At 37.5% G+C, this 13,525-nt stretch overlaps 1 protein-coding gene across 1 annotated transcript in view; it reads right to left on the bottom strand.

Annotated features, from left to right (window-relative positions):
* Positions 1–2,080: 2,080 nt before the first annotated feature.
* The window catches only part of LOC119077397 (heparan sulfate 2-O-sulfotransferase pipe), a 118,454-nt gene continuing 107,009 nt past the window's right edge, over positions 2,081–13,525 (bottom strand). Inside the window, exons 4-8 of the mRNA XM_037184603.1 lie at positions 3,877–3,957; positions 3,606–3,802; positions 3,267–3,548; positions 3,041–3,195; positions 2,081–2,969 (exon numbers count right to left, since the gene is read on the bottom strand). Of these exons, the coding sequence (XP_037040498.1) occupies positions 2,800–2,969; positions 3,041–3,195; positions 3,267–3,548; positions 3,606–3,802; positions 3,877–3,957 (885 nt within the window). The 3' untranslated portion in view covers positions 2,081–2,799. The remainder of the gene's footprint in view (positions 2,970–3,040; positions 3,196–3,266; positions 3,549–3,605; positions 3,803–3,876; positions 3,958–13,525) is intronic.

Raw genomic sequence — 13,525 nt, 5'->3', positions numbered from 1 at the left:
TTTGCATCTAACTCTGGAACATACAGCACATTTCTCATCAAGATTTGTAGAATTTCGCCTTTTTCGTTCGGACAATTTACAAAGCCTTCACCGATACCTGCAGCAAATATAACTTTACCATTGGCCAATTCGACTGCATTCGATGCATTCCCATTTCAATTTTCTTGAAGAATTTGAAATTGTGTGTCATGTGGATCGTTACTGCTGAGTCGATGTACCAATCGTGTGTGCATCGCATTCCCTTCGGCGATTTCGGTAGTACAGTCTTCGCCATAAAACATTTGTACTTTCGGATTTCTTCGTTTTCAGATTCGCTGGAATAGCATTCGACAACTTTCTTCGCCTTATGTGTCTCCCATTTCTGTTTCGATTTCGATCTCTGCTCAATTTCGTCCTCTTCAGAGCCCAGCGATTGTTTAAACAAGTAACAATCACGTTGGAAATGCCCTCGTTTATTGCAGAAATGACAATTGAATTTGTTGTATTCATTTCCATTCGTAATCTTCAATGCACTTTCATTCGACGAGAATGATTCTGCTTCTGAACCATTGATTCGTTTGTATTCGTTGATGAGTTTTCCTTTCACCATTTCGAGCGTCAGATCTTTTTCGTCACGGCTTTCAAGTGCCGTTATTAACGGATTGTAGTTGTCCGGTAAACTGCATAGCATCAATGCGACCACCAAGTGTTCTCCTAAATTCTCTCCCAATGCCTCCAACTGATTGACCAAATCGAGTAGAGAATGAATATGATCTTCCATGTTACCATTTGTCGACATTTGCATCCTACACAGCCGTTTCAGGAGAAAGATCTTGTTCGTTAACGTTGACTTCTCGTGATGCTTCTTTAATGCGTTCCATGCTCCTGCAGCACTTTCTTCTTTTCGAATGTGGCATAACTGATTATCATCGACCATGAGACCAATTCGTGCGAAAGCTTTTCCGTCCTTTTTCAACCATTCTGCATTTGGTGCGGCTGGACGTGGTTCGGATATTGTGTCCCAGACTTCCTTGTCGGTGAGGAGCATTTGCATCTTGAATTTCCATATTTGGTAATTCGTTCCGTTCAATTTCGTGAATTGTAATTTCTCCATTTTTTCGATTAAAATTCTGGATGCGATAAAATTCAATATTCACGAGTAGTGTGTAAGGCCCATAACCTATTAGAAGAACAGCATATCTCTGAATAAATTTCTTATCGGTATAGTTGAAGAATGGACTGTTTCGTTTGAACGGTTTATTTGAAGTGAAAATTAATTTTTACTAACATTGTTTGGACTACTTGAATCGACTACTATGAATTTCTATTAAACAAAAATAACTCGTAATCTATGATTCCAACAAAAGAGAGTTCGTCCCATGGAAACAAGATTTGAGAAAATAACAATTCGCCCGATCTGTCATCAGGATGGCATCTTTTGAGCACATTTGAGTGGAGAAAATAAAGTTATTCTCGCCGCACGGATGCAATAGTTCACAGAAGGAAGAAAAGTTGGAAATTTCATTTCGGGAATGTTGTCGCCAGAGAAAATGAAATTTCTTAATTTTTTACCTGAGGTCAACACAACGTTTTTCGGAATATTTGAATGGAATATTTATTTACTTAAAAAGCCAACGGCAGTTGCTAACTGGCTTTGTCATTACAATGGCATCATTACACGTCTAATTTAACTTAATATTGACTAACGCGTCAATATCAACATTGACAACGAATCCGGAAGTGAGATGATCACCCAGTCGACCCGTCGGAGTCCCATTCACCCTTCGTTGTGCGTTGTACAACAATGGCTCTGAGCCTGAGGTGAGAAAATCTCATATGCGTTGTGTAAAGGTATTTCAGGACCAAGACATTTCTCTAGAAGTCAGGGCCTATACTCTCGAAAATATTTTCACGAACTTTCACAAATTTTTTCGATTTTCACAAATTTTCACGAATTTTGTTGAAATGTTTTTTGGGAACATTTCCGATAATTCGTCAAAATATTTTCGGGAATATAGGCACTGCTAGAAGTTGACCGGATAGTTTCTGTGGCCTCAATTCCCAGGCAGCAAACGGACATGTCTAAATAAAATTTCCCAACTTTTTTTTTATTTGTTTTAAATTTTTTTATTTTATTTTTACGCTTCTTTGTACAAACTAAATATATTTAAATATAACAATTGGTTATAACAGTCACAATTCTAACACATTTCGATCCGAATAAAATATTTTCAACGAAAAACAACATGAAAAACTAAAATAAATAAACGAGAGAATCGCGTGACATAATTGGTAAAATATCATAGGGAGAGAGAAAGTGTGTGTGCTTGTGAGTATGTGCCGCCAAGGCAAGTATGTACACAACGTTTTCAATGTAAAATTCCCCTCAAAAGTGTGCGATAAAAATTCAAATAATTCCAACTGACAGCAATGTCAAATTAACTGTCGAAAAGTGCCCATTGAAATGTCCCAAAGTTTTAATGTAAACTATTGAAGGCAATGTAAATTCGTCAAAAACCACCGGGTCAATGCTCTACCAACAGGAACTGTTGAAGTTTGCATTATCTGTCAGTTAGTTATGTGGGTTATTTGGGGACTGTTCTACAGTTTGATTATTTTATTTTTAAATTAGAGTCCTCACTCTTGCAGTGAACTGTAAACTTCAACAATTTTGGAAAAACATTCATTCGCTTGGCGGTGCGGTATTATTAAACTCAATGTGTAAACTCAATGCAAACCGGAAACAATTTATTTTTTCACTCAGATTTTCCATCGTCTTTAGAAAGCCACTCACTGCTGGTAATACAGTCCGCGACACACTCATTTCAACGGCAAATTAACGGCCAAATATTGCTTGTGCAGCCTCTGTTTGCAGAACTGATAGAATTCGATTTCTCTAGTGAAATTTCTTCGTACGATTTCCTTCACACGTTCGCTGACGGGTGGTTTGAATGCGTTTGTGTTGATTTTATTGAAGCTGTTCCGTTGATCTGCGTCAAAATGAAAGTTTGATTTGAACATCGATCGAACTTATTCGACAAAAACGTTCATCGACTCTTACCGTAGTATACGTCAGTAGCACCGTCGAAAAATCGTGGGACATATTTTTCGAACACGGATAGCGTTGTGTTGAGATCTTCCAATACGCCAACGACAGCATACTGACTTTCCACTGCATGTTTAGCCCGTTCCAATGCTCCAACAGTGTTAAACGGTCTGAAAATGTAATTTCCCAGTCTTAATCGTACAACGACTCCCGGTCTTTGCTAACTCCGTGACAAACTTACGTGCACTCATGACTGTGTCCACAAAAGAATAAACTCTGTCGTCGATGATCGCCGATTCCTTCATGCGTTTCGCCCTCGTTGTATGTACACTCTCGGTCACCTTGCAGAACGCACGTCTCGAAGTCCTTTCGCAACCAACGTGGATCGGGCAACGGCAGATCGGGAAAAGCTTGTTTCCGTTCGACGTAGTACCACGGCGCTCGAACATAGTAGTACCAACTGATGACCCGTTCGACGGGATCACGGACGATATTGATGTAGATCGGTGACGGTAGGTTGAATCTGAGAAAAAATGAATTGAATGAACGAATGGAGCAGACAATTGGCAATGTTACTGACTCTGTGAAATTGGTGTAGCAGACGTGTTTCACGTAGACCGATGGCGTAGGCAGATCGGTGATCATTTCGGCAAGCTCTTGTTGCTGGTCCGGCGCCAATCGGATCGTTTCTAAGCGTTGTACGGCATCACGATGGAAATGAAAATTATTTTTCGCCGATAGACGTCGCAACAGCTCCATAAATGTTTGACTTCCCACCTGTTAAACATGCGTTCGATCAGTTTGCGTTCACAGTGTAACGCTAGTAGTGACTGTGGACGGTCATACATTACCTTAGGAACTCGGTTAAAGAATAAGATTTGCGTGCCCGCCTTTCTGGTATTGTTGAGATCATATGAGCTGAGACTTTGCATCTGAAACAAACCAAAAACAATCACTTTGAGACAACGGCAGCCGAGGAGATCTTTAATATCTGGTTGATAACAACAGTTTGAAAGCATTTTAAGATTATCGATTAATAACTGAATTGTCTTGGTTTCATCTGACGCGAGCAATGACATTTTTCAGTTCATTCTCGCCTAGTGAAATGCCTGTGTGTACAACTAGTATAACACTTGTAGTACTGGCATTTCCATGACATCGAGATGTAGGGATTGACTCTACGAAATTCAAAAGGACAAGAGCACAGCACTGCTCCTAGCATGAACACTGAATTGACAAGTGTCAAATTTGGAGGCTGTAGTGATAAGAGCTACCGCTTAGGATTGTTTGTATGGTATGTTCCAACTCGTAACAACAAAAGCAAGCCACCGATCCTTACAAAAGTAACGCAGTGCCTCCTGTGATTTCATCAGCCTCTGAATATTTTCTATGCTCATGATAGGAGCAGTGTTGTATCAAAAGACACTAAATAATTTGTGTAATCATTGAAGCTGGACATCGACAATCACAATTGCCAAGCACAAGTCTTGTTCAATATACAAAGATTCTTTACATGATGTGACGCAAGTTCTTTCAAACATTCAATCGTGAATTCAAGAATTCGTAACTTGTCACAACTGTCACCTTAAAAGTTACGAATCGTATGGACCACTCGTAGCAGTAAGGTGACAACTGTCAACTTTCGAATTCTTAAATTCACGGGAAAGGACGCACACGGCGTTCGTAACTTTAAGAATTCGTAACTTCACAGTTCTTATGGGATTTTATACACGCAACTGTCAAGTTATGAATATTTGGAGTTGCGAAAATACGAGAATTGACGCCGTGCGGTCGAAATTCAAAATGGAAAGTGCGTAAGGCCTTCTAACGCAACGTCATTTTCATACAAGGAAGCGTTGAAAGTTACTTTTCGGTTCCCTTTTTCATAGAATCGTTCACTTGAAATTCAAACTTTAGGCACACTTACGGCGTGAATAGTCGCCCTGACGAGAATAGTCGCCCACATATGTCAAACAAATTGTGGTTCAGTAAAAATAAATATGAAAATTTTTTCATACAAAATAGCGAAGGGTTTGCACCACTGTTTCCATCTGTGAGATGATATGAGCATGTTTCGATGCTTTGCTTTTAATGATGCTGTTCAAAAATACCTCGTCTCATCAGGACATGGCGATAGTGGCAAAGAAATGACCGACCTCTACGAAGTAGCTCATACCTTTTTGCATGTAAAAGTCTAGCGAATCAAAAAGAAAATTGAACTCTATTTGGCAGCTGTCACTAGAAGCACTTTTGCTTGAAGTGCGTTGGCATATTATTTGTGTAAAATGTTGAGAAAATGGTTTTCCCATATCTTGACTGAAAAGTTCTGGCATCTCAATAGAAATTCCTATATTTCCTCTGGTAGAGTTGTTCACAATACGAAATAGTTTCCGCTGTGACAAATTCATCTGATAGGTGAAACTGGTACATGGTACACCTCAAACTGAACGGCGTGCCAAATTCCCCAACCCCATTTATGCTCATTTATCAACTCTGTTGATATCGTGAGCGCTACATCAAACGAAATGTGACGCTACCGTCTAATTGAGTTCCGATTTTTTGTGATCTGCTGAAGTGCTACATTCAGGCTTTCGGTGTTTATTTACTTTAGTATGAACCGCGCATTTGCATCCAAGTGAACGGGCTACATACAGTATATTATAGAGATATGCAAAGTGTCTCTGGAAGAGGACTGGCGTCACTACTCTTTTAGGTGAATTTTTAAGGGGCGAATGTATCAATTGAATGAATTATTAGGAAAAGGTGTCGAATTCGAACTTAAAATTGAGAAAACAATGAGACGAGAACCCAACCCGACAAAAATATTTCGTCAAACGAAATCAACTGCTGAATGCCAGAGAATGAAACAATTGTTTTGTCAGACTTCATAAGTATGCGTACAATATCAGTGCAAATGGACAGGGTATAACAATAACAAAATAGAATAACGATTTGTCTATCTTACGTGAATCGCTGGTTCTGTTTGTGTCCCATTGATGAATTGCTATTTTGTTTTGAATTGTTTTTGTCTTTCTCGTGATTTTTCGAACGAGTCATTTGGTGCTTTTATCGTTGATCCGTTTGTTTGTTTCTGAAGACAAAATGATAATTTTCGAGATTGTGTGGCGCACACAGAGTGACTTTGTTGTTTTGCTTTTAATTTGCATTTTAAAATGTTAAATTATTTAAACGAAAATTTCATTGTCTTCTAATGTTTGTGTAATATGCACGGCTCTCTATAATGAACGCCGCTGTGCTGCGTATGACTTGAATGGGAATGAGCCACGGAATTAGCACCTTTTTTTGCGCTTTGTTTTGGCGGATTTTTCGTTCGTTTTCTACAATTTTTGTTTTCGACGCCGCCGTCATAAACGATGTCTTGTGTCTTGCATTTCATAAAAGGAATTTATTATTCTTTATGATTAATGTGATGCCATGCCATGGCTTCTTTTATACGTATAATAATGAATATTGATTCACTTTTATTAATGATTGTTTATGGAGGAGAATGTTGTTGGACATTTCGGTGAAAGTAAAATAGTTTTGTAGAAATAAACGCGCGCGAACGGACATTTGGATTGCAATTTCATTCGATACAGATTCCAATGTTCATAGTTGGAAAATTCAATTCGATTTGGACATGGCCGTGTGTATTGCGCGTGTGATTCAAATGGATAGATTGATTAGACCAATCGAAAAGTACAGCAGGAAAGCTGACAATCCCTGAGTTCTCAAGATTGTGTTAGGCTGAAAAAACACGATTTATCAGGGCGTATTTTTGTGAAAGAATTTGCTAAATTTCCCAAATTAATTTCCCAAAAATAGTCCCTGGTTGACGCAATCAACAATTCTGCAGCGCTTGGTAATCCGAAATTCAACTCAGGCTAGACAACGGAAAATCCGGCTTAATTGTCGATCTCGTCAACGCTAAAGTCCTCGTGCGATTTCACGATTCCGACTAATATTAAACCTAAGACGAACTAAACACTAAACATTGCTCTCCATCTTTATCAAGGAATGTAGCGTCAGCGTGATTCCTAAAATGACTTCCTACTGTTACAAAATGTAAAATTTTTAAATATATCAACGTCGGAATCCTGGGGGCCTGATCCCTTCAAGCAAGGAAATCTGCTTGTTTAGATGGAGATGGAGATCAGCCTCTACTGACCTGTACCAGTCATCAGTGATCAGTACTTAGATGAGTAGCTAACACCACTAGTCGTTATTCTTCGTGACCGCAAAGTGTCAAAAGTTGTGCGGACGCTCTCTAGTGGAAAAAGTCAATCAAAATCTTTTAATTTTTTTTTTATTCAAATCGTTGTTAGATTATTGTCCTTTCAATTATAGTCTTAAAACTGACGAAGCATTGAGAATCCGTTTCGATCAAATTGGTCATTGTTCTAATGTCACTCTTGACGCTTAACGAAATTAAAACAAAGCAAATTTTGATCGAAACAAATTCTCAAAGCTTCGTCTGTTTGCAGCATAGAGCATTTTTACCATAATGCGAGTACCGCTAACTTCAAGGAGATGCGGGAAAACAGGAAAAGTACGAAAATCTGCAGTTTTGCTTGCTGTCTCGCCTATACCTGCTGTTTAACAAGCTCGATTTTCTGTTTCGTCTCGTCAATACCTTTCATTTGATGCATCAAATTCGATTTTCAAGCAAAAACATCCAGAGATATGCTGGAAAGCTGGTGAAGAATAAGCAAAACAATTTTTCCTGCTTTCTCACCAATAGTTACTGATCGACAAGTTTAATTTTTCTAAATATTACTTATTTAGATTTGTCTCGTCAATACCTTTGACGTATCGCACTCAACTTTTGAGCGAAAACATCCTGAGAAATGCTTCGAAAACTATGTAAAAATCAGGCAAAACAAAACAACTGTTCCGCAAACTTGACTTCAAACTGCCTTCGCTGTTTTGAAGCACTTCCCATTGAGTCGCGACAACGTGATTACGCTAGAAAGTTTCGTGGGCACGCAAAACAGAGGTAAACAACGTAAAACTCTTATTCTTTTGAAATGGTGGGTCTCAAAACAGTTTCCCGTCGAAAAACAGTGGGAAACAGGCATATACGCTGACTGTTTTGAGACCCACCATTTCAAAAGAATAAGAGTTTTACGTTGTTTACCTCTGTTTTGCGTGCCCACGAAACTTTCTAGCGTAATCACGTTGTCGCGTCTCAATGGGAAGTGCTTCAAAACAGCGAAGGCAGTTTGAAGTCAAGTTCGCGGAACAGTTGTTTTGTTTTGTTTTGCCTGATTTTTACATAGTTTTCGAAGCATTTCTCAGGATGTTTTCGCTCAAAAGTTGAGTGCGATACGTCAAATGAAAGGTATTGACGAGACGAATCTGAATATCTAGTTTTTAGAAAAATCAAGTTTGTGGATCAGTAGCTATAGACAAGAAAGCAAACAAAACAGCGTGTTTTGCCTGTTTTCACTAGTTTTTCCAGCATATCTCTGGATGTCTTTGCTCACAAATCGTGTGTGATATGTCAAATGAAAGGTATTGACGAGACAAATCTAAATAAGTAATGTTTAGAAAAATTAAACTTGTCGATCAGTAACTATTGGTGAGAAAGCAGGAAAAACAGCTAATGGTTTTGCTTATTCTTTACCAGCTTTCCAGCATATCTCTGATTCATTTTGCTTGAAAATCGAGTGTGATGCATCAAATGAAAGGTATTGACGAGACGAAACAGAAAATCGAACTTGGTAAACAGTAGGTATAGGCGAGAAATCAAGCGAAACTGAATTTTTTCATACTTTTCCTGTTTTCCCGCATCTCCCAACAATGTTTTGAATTTTTTCGATCAGAGACAAAGCCAAAACACACGGAAACTAGGTCTCGTGTGAATTCGAGTGCAGCGGATCATTGTAGCACTAGCACCTAGTTAAGCTGCACCCGCACTTACTCCGTTTAGGTCTCCGTTTACTTTTTAACAATGAGAAATGGGAGGAGCTTCCATTGTTCGTTCGTAAACGGAGAGCTAAATTGCGTAAATCAGCTGGTAGCTTTAGTGCTACATCAAACGAAGTGGACGAAGATTCTAACAATATTCTGAAAGAACAGGTTAAAACACCTCTGAGTTGATCACGAAGGCGGTGACACCAATATTTCTCTGTGGCGTTTATGAAAACCTATATGACTGCTTCAATTTAACAAAAATAAAATTGTTTTAATTGTTTTGTTGAAGTTGAATTTTCACACAATTTGTAACGAGTTCGTTTAACAAAATTGGTGTCACCTCTAATGCCGTTTGTAACTTTAAGAATTCGTAACTTGACATTTCTTATAGGATTTTATGCACACAACTGTCAAGTTACAAATATTACTGCTGAATGTGATCTTCAAGTTACGGTACTTTCAAACGTGACCTCAGATTAGTTTCGCCTTGTTTTACATAACAAAAACGTTTATGTCAAAAAGGACTGCCATTTGAGCAATAAATTTAAAATCCAGTGTAAAAGAGAAGAACGAACAATGTAGGCGGCCGTGAAAAATCTCTCGTTCAAATGACTTTTTTTTAACGTGGATGGCGACCTTGATCCTATAGATCATCTTCAAGGCCGTTTGAAATGCCATACACATCAAGAAATGCCATCCACGTTAAAAAAAGCTCATACAAATGAATGAATGAACGAAACATTTAACGAAACTTGAGTGAGGTTATGTCTGAAAGTACCGTATATTGAAGATGATCTATAGATAGAAGGATCTATCTATAGATTCTATAGTAATGTAAAGCTAACGAAAAATTTCTTTTGCTTTAACCTCTTTTCGCATTGTCACAAATCAAACTTGCATTTGATACTAATTTTCCTTGATTGATTCGATTCAATTCAATTCCAAAGCAAGTTTGACATTTTGTGACAATGCGAAAAGAGGTGAAAACAAAAGAAACTTTTCGTTAACTTTACATTACTATCTTAATCAGTTAGGAGTTACGAAAGTACGAGAATCGTCGCCCTGTAGCGATGCATTTGAATTCACTCGAAGTTTGTGTTCCGAATTTTTTGTGATCCGCTGAACATTGGCATTACCTTCAAAGTTCACAAACTTTGGCCAAGATAGGGTTCAATAATGATTGATCGAATGTTCGATTAGAATTTATTGGAGGCGTGAAGAAACCAACAACAATTAAATCAAAATTATCTAAACTTCGCTCTGCAATTTGTGATAATATATCAAGAGTCTACTGATAATTGAATCATCATCAGTGTCATCGATGATGTAACATTGCAATACACTATGCACCATAATCATTATTCATCCGTGTCTCCAGAGAATTTTATTTGAATTATTTTAATTCGAAAGGCGAAAACGTTGAGCTTCAGTGAGTTGCTTACCTCTTTGTGAGTCCATTCTAAAATATGGTCAATTCATTCAACTACAATACGATTCGCTGTGGATAATATACGAATCAAAGCAAAAATTTCTTAGCTGAAATTAGTTGAACTTCTTTCAATTAAATTGTACAATTCAATTGGGGAAGACAAAACGCAAGACACATCAAACGTAAAATATTGTGTTCGGATGATTTACCTTTTACTTTTACTTAAGACTCTTTTATTTCGTGCCTTTTTGTTGGAGTATAACAACGAACAACTGCAATGGCAATAATAAAATTCGCTTTTTTCTGTTATACATTTCGCTTTCAATTGAGATGGCGATGACAATGGTTAATTTATCAAAATGATTGCCATCGGCTTTATGGTTTCGTACGATATTGTAACGGCAATAATTCAATGCAATTTCATGTTTTCTAAAATTTTATTTTTTTATATTTTTCGAAAATTGGAGTAAATTAATAATTTCTTTAACTATCCTCTCTCAGTGTAACGGTGGTAATTTGGTTCATTATGTTCGTCTTTTGTCATCGAAAAATTGAAAAGATTTTGTCTGGCGCAACGGATCGGTGACGATTGCAATTTATTCTTTTATTCAACTTTCTGATGGTTCATGCTTCGTGTATACTTCTTTATATGCACAGAAGAAACCAATTTCGAGCGTGGAAAATGAATTTATTCTATCGAGTGCTCAATGCGTTTCCGGTATGCTTAAGCGAAAATGTTGTTCCTAACTTATGCTAAGAGGCTTTCTTTCAGCAAATTCGTCTCCAGCTCGTGCTAAAAACCTTCCGTCAGCTAAAATAAATATTTGTTTACCGAGTGAAGAAAGTTGGAAATTAGTGTTGGATTTCCAATTCACGCCGTAAGTGCGGTCGAAATTCAAAATCCTTCTCACGCAAGTCTTTTTAACGCACACCCAAAAAAATGAAATTTTGGATGTACATTAAAATCGCCCAATTTCTACGAGTAACCCGTAGAAAGTACGTTTTGGATGTACAATTTACGGATGAGTAAACCATTGGTCTTATCGTGTTTTTGGGGGTTGTATCCGTATGTTGATGTACACTTTATTCGTACATTGTTGTACATTTAATCCGTACTTATCATGTGACAGTTCAACTGTCACAGTTGCAATTGTGAATTCTATATTTCAACCAATTTGACCTCATTCCGCTCCTCAGATATCTTTTTTGCAATTATTTTCTTAGACAACAATAATTTTTATTTGTGGAATTAAAAAAAATTAAATGAAAATGTGAAAAAAAAAAAATCTGATGCGGGTTTGATTCGAAATTACGGAGAGGGCAGCCACATCAAGAATTCCTAACTTTGATCTGATGAGGCCGATCAAGGTGATTGATAATTGTAAGGTTGCTCGTAAAATTTGCAGCTAGTTTGTCTACCATTCCCACTTAGGTTAAAATGTGACTACAGGCTTGAAGCACAACAGACGTAGGAAGTAGAAAAAACTATTTGCTGATGGCGGAAGACTGTCATTTGGCAGGTGATGTTAATGACTGACAAGATGTTATGAATTTTGTCGTGTCAGTTTTTAACATGAACGTCATTTTTTAAAAGATTTTGCCAACTTCGATTTGAAATTATACTTTTTGGATATATAAGTCGGGAAATATTTTAAAACGAAATAAAACTTTTACAAAATCGTCGAATCTGAAACTAAAAAAGCACCACTGTGCCAATCAATTATTTACTTTACTTTTTAACCGTTAATTTGAAGCCGGTCGAAATTCACGTTGATTATCTCAACGGCCTGTTAGCTCAGCAGGGAAAGTCTTAGCCTGACGTGTGAGAGGTACCCGGTTCAAATCCAGCTAAACTTGTTTTTTCTTTCTTTTATTATTTATGCTTGTGATCCTTTTTCCAAACTAAAAAACAGATGATATGATATGATTGTATCATTACCAATCGTTAATTAGCTTTGATCTATTTTTAAATTGACAAATAAACGTCAAAGTCTGTATGACACTTACTGTACGTTTTAAATGTACATGGTGTACGGATGAGTAAACCATTGGTCTTATCGTGTTTTTGGGCGATTAAAACGTAGAACTTTTTTTTGGGTGCAGCGTCATTTTCATGCAAGGAAGCGTTGAAATGTATTTTTCGGTTCACTTTTCATCGACTCATTCACTTGAAATTTAAATTTTAGGCACACTTACGGCGTGAATTGAATGATTAAGTAAGTCTGACTTAGTAAGCCTTAAAGAAAGTGTATCGGAGTCTTCACTACAATTATATTAGTCGAACTGTTCGGATGTCAATTAATAAATTCCTTCGTTTATTTGTAATCTTTGTGGTTTGTATCTCCTGGAAATCTGGAAAACCAACAACAAGCTCGACAAGTTTGCGACCAGAGCGGAGCGCGGGCCACGAATCGCTCGAGTTGAAATTTCCTATTTTCTGCCAAAGGTGAACATTTTTCATATGTGCGAGGTGTGATTAGATTAACCGTTCTTCTCCGCGAAACAAAAACATCGATTGGTTGCACCATTTTTAAAATCAAAAATAAGAACAGTTCTTAATAAAATTGTTGTATTGCTTGTTCAGTAATTCAACATTGACAAAGTGTTGTATTGCTTTGACTTGACCAAAATTGTTGAAAAAATTTTCTTTTATCAACACTTTGTGAATCAAGAACAGTTCGTTGGGAAAATTTCGGTTTTCTCCCCTGTCAAAACAAGAGGCTTCTGTCAACAAGCGTCAACAAATTCACACCCTAAGTGTGCCTAAAATTTGAATTTTAAGTGAACGATTCGATGAAAAGGTGAACCGAAAAATACATTTCAACGCTTCATTGTATGAAAATGACGCTACGTTAGAAAGTCCTCCGCACTTTCCATTTTGAATTTCAACCGCACTTACGGCGTGAATAGATATTGCTCAACGATGGAAACAAAGTTGGAAACGGCATTTCGAGGGTGTTGTTTGACAGAGCGTAGCGAAGGCCACAAGTTACCCGAGCAATTTCCAACTTGGATTGAATGAATAGTGGGCCTGTTGTGCTATTGCACAAGTCACTTGATCATGTGATTGTTCATCATATCTCTACCGACTCAGATAGTTCACAAATCGACCGTGTAAACGTCCCATACGTTGTGAATTCTCTTAGCCAAGAGTG

This window comes from Bradysia coprophila, unplaced genomic scaffold, assembly GCF_014529535.1.
Source record: "Bradysia coprophila strain Holo2 unplaced genomic scaffold, BU_Bcop_v1 contig_235, whole genome shotgun sequence".
Classification (NCBI taxonomy): Eukaryota; Metazoa; Arthropoda; class Insecta; order Diptera; family Sciaridae; genus Bradysia; species Bradysia coprophila.
The sequence above is the reverse complement of the archived record's forward strand: the minus strand, read 5'-3'. Positions and strand labels throughout refer to the sequence as shown.